The sequence below is a fragment of the Bombus fervidus genome, chromosome 9 (genome assembly GCF_041682495.2).
Source record: "Bombus fervidus isolate BK054 chromosome 9, iyBomFerv1, whole genome shotgun sequence".
Classification (NCBI taxonomy): Eukaryota; Metazoa; Arthropoda; class Insecta; order Hymenoptera; family Apidae; genus Bombus; species Bombus fervidus.
In genome coordinates, this window is record NC_091525.1 from 13,739,359 (window position 1) to 13,750,253 (window position 10,895).

At 40.8% G+C, this 10,895-nt stretch overlaps 3 protein-coding genes across 7 annotated transcripts in view; 1 reads left to right on the plus strand and 2 right to left on the minus strand.

Moving 5' to 3' along the window:
• The window catches only part of Ance-3 (angiotensin-converting enzyme Ance-3), a 54,579-nt gene that overhangs the window by 14,512 nt on the left and 29,172 nt on the right, over window positions 1-10,895 (plus strand). For all 5 annotated transcript variants that reach the window (XM_072010530.1, XM_072010532.1, XM_072010528.1 and 2 more), the window contains 4 exons: window positions 160-257; window positions 828-997; window positions 1,254-1,378; window positions 2,656-2,998. In XM_072010530.1, the coding sequence (XP_071866631.1) occupies window positions 160-257; window positions 828-997; window positions 1,254-1,378; window positions 2,656-2,998 (736 nt within the window). The remainder of the gene's footprint in view (window positions 1-159; window positions 258-827; window positions 998-1,253; window positions 1,379-2,655; window positions 2,999-10,895) is intronic.
• Window positions 4,034-6,042, minus strand: LOC139990913 (uncharacterized). Its single transcript, XM_072010546.1, has 2 exons — window positions 5,884-6,042; window positions 4,034-5,632 (listed from the first exon to the last, which is right to left on the minus strand). Exons 1-2 carry the CDS (start codon window positions 5,893-5,895, stop codon window positions 4,475-4,477), a joined length of 1,170 nt encoding a protein of 389 aa, XP_071866647.1. The 5' UTR covers window positions 5,896-6,042; the 3' UTR covers window positions 4,034-4,474.
• Window positions 8,270-10,697, minus strand: LOC139990874 (uncharacterized). The gene is made up of 2 exons (XM_072010448.1): window positions 10,358-10,697; window positions 8,270-9,990 (listed from the first exon to the last, which is right to left on the minus strand). The coding sequence occupies exons 1-2, from the start codon at window positions 10,367-10,369 to the stop codon at window positions 8,683-8,685; spliced, it is 1,320 nt and encodes a 439-aa protein (XP_071866549.1). The 5' UTR covers window positions 10,370-10,697; the 3' UTR covers window positions 8,270-8,682.

Genomic DNA, 10,895 nt, shown 5'->3' on the forward strand with positions numbered 1-10,895 from the left:
GATTTCTTTCGTTGAAAAAACATCCGTTTGTAAGCGATAACTATTAACGATACAAATATCTACCAACGTTTGAGTTATTGATATCTTGAATGAGTTAATACTATTATAAAACCCCGCATAAGGTGTGCAATTATTTTAAAATATAACGAAAATTAACAGGTAATATTTGGGCACAATCATGGACCAACATCATCGATATCACGATACCGTATCCAGGGAAAAGTTATCTGGACGTGACACAGGAAATGCAGGCCCAGGTAAAAGTTACGCATTACGTAATTCTTATCAGAAGAATTAAGTTGGACAAGCTAATGAATTCAGTCCAGACCGACCATTGTTTCCTAGTAGAATCGAAAGTAACCTGTTACGATTCGAAAGCGACGGTGAAGTAAGTGAAGATTCGAGAAATGCAATGTTTCGCTCACCTATTTCCATTGGAATTCTTTGTTCCTTTTTCTCTGCTCTCTTCATTATTCGTTACGTAATGCATAAAACTTTGAAACCTTCAATCATCGATCATGCACGAAAAATATTGAATTCGCCCTCTTACAAATAATACCACAAGATTCAATTTTTTAAATTTCACGATCGATTCTTGTTTATGCTTCGAATATTCGATTACAATCGTTCTTACGATTTCTTGCGTTTATCCATTTTCAATTATGCCGAAAGACTTTCACACTGCGTGTTTACATGAATTTACGTTTTACCGTGAGATAAGGCTCCGTAGACACACGTTCATTGAAATTAATTAGTTGTAATTAGCTCGCGTATCATGTTTTGATTAGTCGGAATTGAAATTGAAATTGTTTTGGCAATTGATTTAGGGTTACACGCCTATCGAGATGTTCAGGATCGCGGAGGAATTTTATCTGTCCCTCAACCTGAGCGCCATGCCTCCTGAATTCTGGGCCGGTAGCATAATCGTGGATCCTGGAAATCGACCTTTAATTTGCCAGGCTTCTGCTTGGGACTTTTGCAATCGTTTAGATTACAGGTAACTTAATCGAGTTTTATGCTTACAAAAAGACTACGAATGTCTATATATGTGAACATTTATATTTTACAGATAATCAATAATTAGATAAAGTTTTCTTTAAAAACGACTAAAACATTAAAACTTAGATGAGAGAATATTTTATTTTTCAAATACAATAATATGTATATGTTTGCGTGTTTACCCTTGTTATAAAATAAATATCCGCAATCTAATTATAAAAAACAGATTAGCTAATTAATTTCATTTTTTTCAGAATCAAGATGTGTACTAAGGTTACCATGAAGGATCTAATCACAGTACATCACGAAATGGCTCACATTCAATACTTCTTACGTTACAGCGGATTGGCTCGAGAATTCAGAGACGGCGCCAATCCAGGTAACGTAGACGTTTCCTTTCAAACTTGCAAATCAGTTATTTTCTATGTTGCGAAGTAAAATCAACGTTTTTAAAAAATCCATCGCGAACTACCAAAAGAAGATAATCAAACGTACAGACTTACTTTCCTTTCTTTCGCAAAGATCTTTCGAACGATCGAATATCGACCACCCGGAAATCATGCGTCATTAAATGAAATACAAACGTTTCGATGTTCTGAAAACGGAACAAACGAGGAATACACACGATAGCGAAGCCTATAAAAACGAACGGTAGGTTCATGAACGAGAAACGACGGAACGACACGCGATAGCACGATGGACATAAGTCGCTGTCGTTACATAAGTCTGGGTCGCTCCTCGACTTCCGGTAGGCGGTCCACTCGGAACTTTTACGGCTAATAGCGCGAAAGCGAGAGCGAGAACGATACGGTCGAAACGAATTCGCGCGAGTACCGACCCGGTGTGTCCGAATGGATGTGCGAGTACTCTCTAATCCGTACGCCAGATCGTTAAAATATTTTTATTATGGTATAATCGCGCTTTCACCGTTCCGCCAGTCGGTCGTTCGCCTAACCGCCGACTAGATACTATGAAAATAAATCTTGAACGATGCCTGTGACCTTGCGAAGTCGCTTTATGGGGCCTGGAAAGTCGGTTGGAATAACCGGACTATGTTAAATGGATAGATATTATGGGAAATTTGACGGTCACGGGCAATTCCTGAAATAGATTTAGGATAAAGTAAAATAGGGTATTTCAAGTCGACCAGATATTTGAGTCGAGTCAAAGAAATTTTTCAGTAATTTTGTAATTTACCAAACTCGGTTATGAAACATTCTTAATCGATCTACATTTGAAAATAGATTATTTGACTCGTTAGTAGCAGCGTGATGAATAGTAGTACATTGACAGCTCGATAACCATCATTTTCTATGACTATATAATATCTTGTACTGATAAAATGGAAACAACTTTCAATGTTAATACTTTCAGTCGTAATTTTAAGCTTAGACGACTCGAATAATCCTATCTCTGTAATTTAATGAGAAAATTACTAATGATCGACTGGAAAGCCAGATAAAATCCTGCTCACGGGATAAAATTGTTATTGAGCTGTAAGAAAGTTACGATTCAATAAGAACAATCTCTCGTCGTTCATCGTTGAGGAGTGAAAGAGACTGAAAGATACTTACTGGTTGACAATTTGTCTGTCTAATGTACCTGTCGCTTTCCCTCATGGTTATCGCTAGAAGCAAAACGTGCTTGTTTATACAGGATTCCACGAAACAGTGGGTGAAGCCGTTGCCCTCAGCGTCGCCACTCCTCGTCATCTACAAACCCTTGGTTTAGGTACCAAGTTTATCGATGAACCTACAGCGGATATTAATTACCTGTTCTCTTTGGCGATGGACAAATTGGTGATATTGCCATTCAGCATTGCGATGGAGAGATGGCGGTGGGACATCTTCCGTGGTTACATCACTAGAGAAGACTACAATTGTCATTGGCATCGATTGATGGAACAATACGCTGGAATCAAGCCGCCTGTTTTGAGAACCGAGGATGACTTCGATCCTGGCGCCAAATATCACATTCCTGCGAACATCCCTTATATTCGGTAAGTTTTTAACTTTTGAGGTTCTAAGATCGAGTTACTTGAGACCCGCCGAGTTTAAAGCGACAACGTATACCATGTATTGACAAGGTATCAGATAATATAATATTAATTTCTTTGAGTTTCTTCATTAGAAGTATCACTTTTAAACTTCATTATCTGATTTTTTTATTGTCAGAGGGAGATGCGAATATCGTGGAATTTTATCAAATTTTATTCGAAATCAACGAAATATATAGATATATCGATAATATTATCAATGTATCAGTGATTTTTTCGGATGGCTCCCGATAAACCTAATCACCGAACTCCATGATCCATACCTCATACTAAGAGTCAAATATCTCAAACGTAATAATATTTTATCAACGAAACGCGCAAGTACATCGACACCAATTAGATTTCTCCTTTTATGAAAACCATAAGGAGCGATTTCACTTCTGATCATTCTTAATTCGTTGCCAACTGCGTTTCGTCTCGTAGTATCATCGATACATTGGGAGAAAGAGGCTTTCTCCGTGTTAACGATCCTCTGCAAAGAAGCACGTGGTTTTGTTTAAACAGTTATTGAAATTTTTCGGCTCTTCCATCGGCGTCGTTACGTATACATGTTCGATGAAAGTTTCTCTTTCTTCGACCACGGCCAGCTTAATTGTTGGTCAGTTTTTTGTTGCGTTAATCATCAGATCGCTTCCGTGTTAACGCATTCGCGAGCAATCGTTCTTGCCCACCGACCGGTTACTTTCCAACTTTTCCAGGAACCGTTTGTTACGGACGTAACGTTGCGTTACCGCGCATCGCGAAAGTCGATTCAGTGATGCTATCGCATTTTCCGAGTTAGACGTTCTCCTTAAGAAGGAAAAGGCAGTTACGAAACCGCCGAATAAAAATGTAATTAACGGCCTTGATTCAGTTCGGAATTAGTTTTTGGCGAATGTTTGAGAAATTTTCAAACGGATTCTCATAGAATTTGTTTAACTTTCATGGTATTTTGGAGGTTTGGTTAGGAGACGAAGCAACCAATAGAAAGAAATTCGATTTTTGTTCTTTGGTTTTATTAGAAAGAAGCGAAAGACATGGTATATGGGCGTCCGACGAGCTGAGCTCAAATCAGTCACTCTGCCGACGGACGCCGCGTGAATCTTTATACAATACATCGTACATGTACAATATGTGTATTCTTAGGTACTCAGGTATCAAAGGATATCAAAACACTAGGATCTAAATAGAATGAATCACTGGCTGAAGAACGCTTTCTCGCAAAAACTAGCGTCCACTTCGCAACTCATTCTTTCTATAAATCGTTCTTCAATCCAGCGAAATGATTTTTTGAGAAATAATTAAAATAAATATACCCTCGTCGCGTCGAAAATGAATTCTAAGGAATTTCCAAAAAGGGGAAATCGAGGCGACGCGACAATTTGGGCGGTCGAGCCGATATTACCAGGTGTCAATGGCGACCTTTCCATCTTAATTCTTCTAATGCCCTCCATAACTAGACTCGTAGCCACCGCCAGATTCGTAACCTCCGGATTCGTAACCTCCAGATTCGTAACCTCCAGACTCGTAACCTCCTCCGTGACTGTGCACCGACACAGGTACAGGTACCTTAACTGGATAGGGCACAGGCTTGGCGACAGGCACTGGTACTGGCTTCGTAACTTGAACTGCTACTGGTCGTTCGACTGGTACTTTAACCGCGTAGGGTACAGGCTTTTCAACAGGAACCGGTACATGTTTCTCCACTGGGTATGGCGCTGGTATGGGTACCTTAACTTCGACAGGTACCGGCTTTTCTACGGGAACTCCGACTGGTCTCTCTACGGGTACCTTCACTGGATAAGGTACAGCCTTCTCGACAGGCACTGGTACCGGCTTCTCGACCGGAACTGGGTACGGTTTCGAGATGTGAACGGGATAAGGTCGTTCAATAGGCACATTCACAGGGTACGGTACAGGTTTGTCGACAGGGAATGGCTGGGGAACGTGTTCCACGACTTTCACGGGGTATGGTATAGGCTTCTCGACGGGGTACGGCTGTGGTACAGGTACCTTCACGGGGTAAGGTACATTCTTCTCCACTGGATACGGTTGTGGCACGTAAACTTTGTACGGTACTGGCCTTTCCACGGGTACTTGGACAGGGTACGGTATCTTCTTCTCCACGGGATAGGGTTGTGGAATATGAACGGGTACTTTGACCAGAACCTTTACTGGTACCGGAATCTTCTTTTCCACTGGGTACGGTTGTGGCACGGGCACCTTGACTGGGTATGGTATTTCTTTCTCTACCGGATAGTGGACCTTCTTCTCGACCGGATAGGGTATCTTCACGCTCTTTACGATCGTGACTTCCTTTACTTTGCCACCTTCGTCGTAGCCACCACCATATCCTCCACCAGAACCACCGCCATAGCCACCACCATAGTCACCTCCTTCGTATCCACCGCCATTGCCTCCCGACAGAGCGATCTCGTGTCCTCCGCCGTAGTCACCGCCTTCGATGCCTCCCTCGAGATGACTGAGTCCTCGTTTCTCTTGCTTCTTTTCTACGGTAGATTCTTGAGCTGCCACGTTCTTCGTGGTTTCCTTCTCGCACGCCGCTGTGGCCAGTAGGCCAAACAATATCGTAGGAATCTGAAATAAAATAGTCACTCCTATCCTATCTCTTTCATAAATTTTATGTTCGAAACAGTTCGAAATTTTATCATATCGTATAAATAGTATCGTCTAGAAGAAAGAATTAAAAAATTTCAAAGTTCTCCGCCTTTAAAGGATTCTATTCGAGTATTTTTTTCGAAGTTCTTCGCTTTTAAAGGACTCTATCTTATAATTCTGTTCAATGTAGATTGTCTGGTTCTCGAGGATAGTTGATTGTCGGTACTCACCAAAAATTTCATGTCTTACAGGCACTCCGATATCTGGGCGAAGTCCAGACTTTACTGGATACTTCCCCCCAAGATGCTACCGACTTTATAGTCCGCTTTCCCCCGACCATGGATCGATCGCGAGCCCCCCTGTTCGCGCTACGTTCGCGGAAAAGTGAAACACACGCGTGTGGCGCGCGAGCGAGCGACCGGCTGCTTGTTCGACGCGCGCGACGTTATAACATTTTTTTCAAATCTCGACCAGCCGCAACTTTGCTTCCATAACCCGTTACACTGGCGTAGCTACGACCACGGATTCTCTTCCAGGGTGAAAGGAAACGCTCACTGCGCGGAAGACGTACGAGTGTTTATCAAGTTCCCCTCCTGCCTCGATTCGCGCCCCTATCTCTAAATCGATCGATTACATCGAAACGATACCGAGTTTAGCGTAGATTGCAACTATACTTGCTTCATACACGGACTATAATAGGGAACCAACAATAGGAAAATACGTGAAACCAGTGGTGCAAATATGGTGAAGATTATAAAGACGATCGACGACGCATTAGGGTGGAATACGATAACTAACTGACATATTTGCTGAATTTCATCGTACAAGGAGAATGTTCACGGTAGACCGATCAGAATCCTAAATGCAGTTTGCCTAACGGTTCTGTTAGATTTCCTTGTTTTTCCTTGGTTTTCATCACCGATTGATTTCCATTAAGACGAACCCGCAGGCAGGTGATACAGCTTCTCTTTTTACGAAAATTTTCAACGATTGTCAAGTACTACTTGTCGTTAGTTTTGAGCAGAATGCTGGTACCTGAGAATTTCACAGTTAAATCTAGACATTAGACATTTGACGATTGGCATCGCGCAATTATCAAAATTGGAGCTTTAAGTTATCGTTGACAACCTTTGCTGTAATGATCGCGTTAATCACGCGATTCAAAAAGTTCGCCTATTCTGAAAGATCTTGTTATTTTACGCCAGTGGACTGGCGAATTCGTATTTAGTCCAATACTCCTCTTTTTCCCCTTCTCTCTGTCGTACTTCAAAGTTTCTCGCCAAGGCGATTGCCCCCTCTGTTTCCGGTCCCCGTAAGAGGACGCGCGACATTTCCATCACCTGTAGATCCTCTGGTCTGCGGCGAAATCCTCTTTCGTAGAACGAAGAGAGCGCGAGGAAGGAAGAAGGTTCGCGGTGGGAGAATTAACAAAAAAATGAAAAGCGACGGTGGAGGGAGCACCGAACATACGGAACGTATGACGGGTGGGATCCGCAGATATACGTACGGCTCGTGTCGGTAGCGGATAAAGCTACGTTCGACTCGAGAGATCGATCGTGTAGATCCTGAGCTCGCTGCAACGCGATCGCGTCGATAAACGATAATCGCGTTACGCTTGGAGAGAGTAAGACGAGAGAGTCTTACCGAATTCTATTCGTTTCCGTAACGTATACTACCGAACATTTCGTACGTTATAATATAATATTATACGTTCTCGTCCATAATTCGTTGGTCATTTGGTAAACGTAAATTGAAAATGTATACGCTGTACGGTTACGAAATGGAGGAAGTCAAACTACACATTTTGTATTTGCTGTATGTTAGACCGTAAATCCTAAAACTGGAAAGGTAACGATTGCAATAGTTAGATGGAAAACTTTGCGCGCCGTTGCTTTTTAATCGCCAGTTTACATAGTAATTATGCGGTCTTAAAAGTAAAATAGCACGAGGGAGAAGAAATAAATACGGTGATATCATTGATAGATTAGATGAAACATTTGCTGATTTTTGATGCGTGAAAGTATCGTGAGTTTCTAAATTACCATCATCAATTAAAGATATATGAATTATACATTACGTTATTGACGGCTAGGAATATTTTACTAAAGCCGGAAGTTAAATTACTGGATTTGAGAGAAGAGTTAAACACGATTTTATATTACTTAATCATTAGGTAATTTCTTCGTGATAATCATTACTTTTCGCGATGTAGCAATTTAGATAGCAATTTTAAAAGTTCGGAAGATTGATCTAAACTTTAATTTAATACATAAAAATGTAAATTTAGAAAGGGATGATTTTTAATCCTTTGTAATTGAAATTTGACGAGTACTTCCTCGAAAAGAATCTACTCTTGGGGAAGAGAACAGTTCGAGAAATATGCATATCGATCGAAACGTTAACGAGTTTTCCGTGAGAAACTCACGTAACTGCGGTCATGCGTTTAATTATTCGCGAGAAATTAATCTAATGGAAGAGAAACACGCGAAGACCGATAAGAAAACAAGGTTTCCAGAGTGTATAGTATTAGAAGCATATTTATTTACATTAAACAGAAAATCAACTTATAAATGAGAATTATTTCTAAAAATAAGAATCCTGAACATCTTTGCTTTTGAAGAATCAACGATGCTGGAAATCAGTCAAAATATACATTTTACATTACACGAAACAACTAGAAGATCGTTACTATCAACAGTTTTACTGAATTAAACAGCATTAAAATACGTACATTTTTCATTGCACGGTATACACTTACTTGAATTCTTCAAGCAGTGTTAGTAAAATTTGATTTATAAATTAAATATTTCCTCAAAAAGTGATTCCATGCAAACAAAAGCGAAAAGTATCGCAATAAGGATAATCTTTATAGAGAGTAAAACGTTACCTTAAGAAATAGAAAAATCAAGGCGACACGAAAAACGATCCTCTACTTGTTTTAAACAATATATAATAATACATACGATCCTTGTCGTCCCTAACTTATCACTCATCACAAATTCAATGCACCCGATCCACGATTCGATCTTCTATCGTCTCGATCGAATATTTCTCTTCTTACGTCCATCGTTAGCTTCTATATTCTTCTCATCTTCCCTCGAATCTCCTCGGTCCTTCCATCCATGAGAACTACCTTGGTCCCGATCAAGATTCACTGGTACTGGCACTTGAACCCAATAAGGGAATGGTTTCTCTACCGGTACTGGTACCGGCTTTGTCACATACACTTCGTACGGTCTGTCCACCGGTACTTTGATCGCTACTGGATAAGGTTTCTTTACCTCCACTTTAATCGGTCTCTCCACAGTATACGGTTTTGGCACTGGTACCTTTATCGGTATCGGTACCGGTCTTTCCACAGTTACAGGGAAAGGTGCATCGACTGGTACCTTAATCTCGACAGGGTACGGTTTGGCCACAGGCACTGGATACGGTTTAGCGACCTCCACAGGGTACGGTTTCGGTATTGGGACTGGATAAGGTCGATTTACGACGACCTTGACTGGTACCGGTACCTTTTTCTCCACTTCGTAGGGCTGTGGTACCTTAACCGGTACTTTGACCTCGTAGGGCACTGTCTTATCGACGGTGTACGGCTGTGGTACCGGCACCTTTACCTCCACCGGTATCTTTTTCTCGACGGTGTACGGCTGGGGAACTGGAATTTCCACTTTGTACGGTACCGGCCGATCTACCTTCACTCCGTATGGTACCTTTTTCTCCACCGTGTACGGCTCTGGTACCTCGACAGGTACATTTACGAACACTTTGACTGGATATGGTACCTTTTTCTCAACTGTGTAAGGGTGTGGTACCGGCACCTTCACCTCGTAGGGTATATGTTTATACACAGGATATGGTACTTTCTTCTCTACAGTCACAGGTACTGGAATCTTCTTCTCAACTGTTAACACTTTTGGCCTTTCCCAAGCTGAGACCTGTTGCAGAGACAAATCGCTCCTTGGAAATCTTTTCCAACCTTCGTTTCTGATTCTACTTGGCCATTCTTTGAACGACCTTAATCTGAATCTTCTCGAGTAGCCCCAGTCCTCCGTGTCGTCCTCTGGTTCTCCTTCGTCTTCTAAAGACAAGGAATGACTCTCGTAAGTGAAATCCTCGCGATAAGGAACTTTTCGCGTGTTGGAGTAAGATTCCCGAATTTTCTTTGATTCGGTGGTGACATTTCCGCCTTCCAACGCTTTTTCCACTGCCCTTTCGGCTGCCCTTTCCGCAGCCTTTTCCACCGCGAGCTCCGCTGCCCTTTCGAGGTCCTCTTTTCGGGTGGCGGAACAACTTAGAACGATAGAGAAGCATAATAACGCGATGATGCTTTGCTGCTGTGTGGAAATTCCATAAATATTAGTCGAAAGCGTTGAATTTTTATGGAATAGGAGAAAGAGTAAAACATTTTTAAAACATTTTTAAAACGTATTTTTGGAAAATGTTATCGAATCAAGGTGTACCGTTGTTTTATACAAGATGAGTAGGAGATTCGATGGATACATGGATTTCCATGAAAAAATGTATCAAAATAATTGGAATTTAGTATTTTCTAGTATTACTCGCAATTGAAATGTCGTTTAAAATTTCAAAAGAGAAATAAAACGATATGGTTCACCTTTGATCTGTTAAAATATTCGCGAAAGGAGGAAAAGGAAGAATCTACTTAATGAAACTCGAAGGTTGAAGATTCGAAATACCAACCAGTCGTCCCATGATTTTTCCTAGCCGCGGCGATAGATCAAGGTGCACTGAATCCAAACGAATGCTGCTCCAGTATTATTTATACACGGTGGACAACTTTCGCCTGTTCGACCAGCTAAATCTTTATAGACTTCGCGATATCCAGCTTGTGACAATTATCCACTGTTAAACGGTCATTGTTTTTCATGGAAATGGTCCAGCGGAAACGTACAGGCATTTATTATTCGACTCGTAAAACTGTTTTATTTCCCGAGAAGTAATTTTAGATCATTTTTGCCGGATATTATTTTCACGGAAGCATTTACGATCGAAGGGAAGAATTTTTTAGAACCAATCGCTTGAATACCCTTTTAATTACTCGCAGATACTTAAATTGTAATCGAATTGGCGTGAAATATCTATCTTTTAATTTTTTATTGTATAATTAAACGTGAAGATTTGTAATGTCAAATAGAATTCGTACTAGCACTAGAAAATACTAATATTTTCAGATCGTAACATAGAAATCTACCGCATCAATTTTCTAAAATTTTTCCAA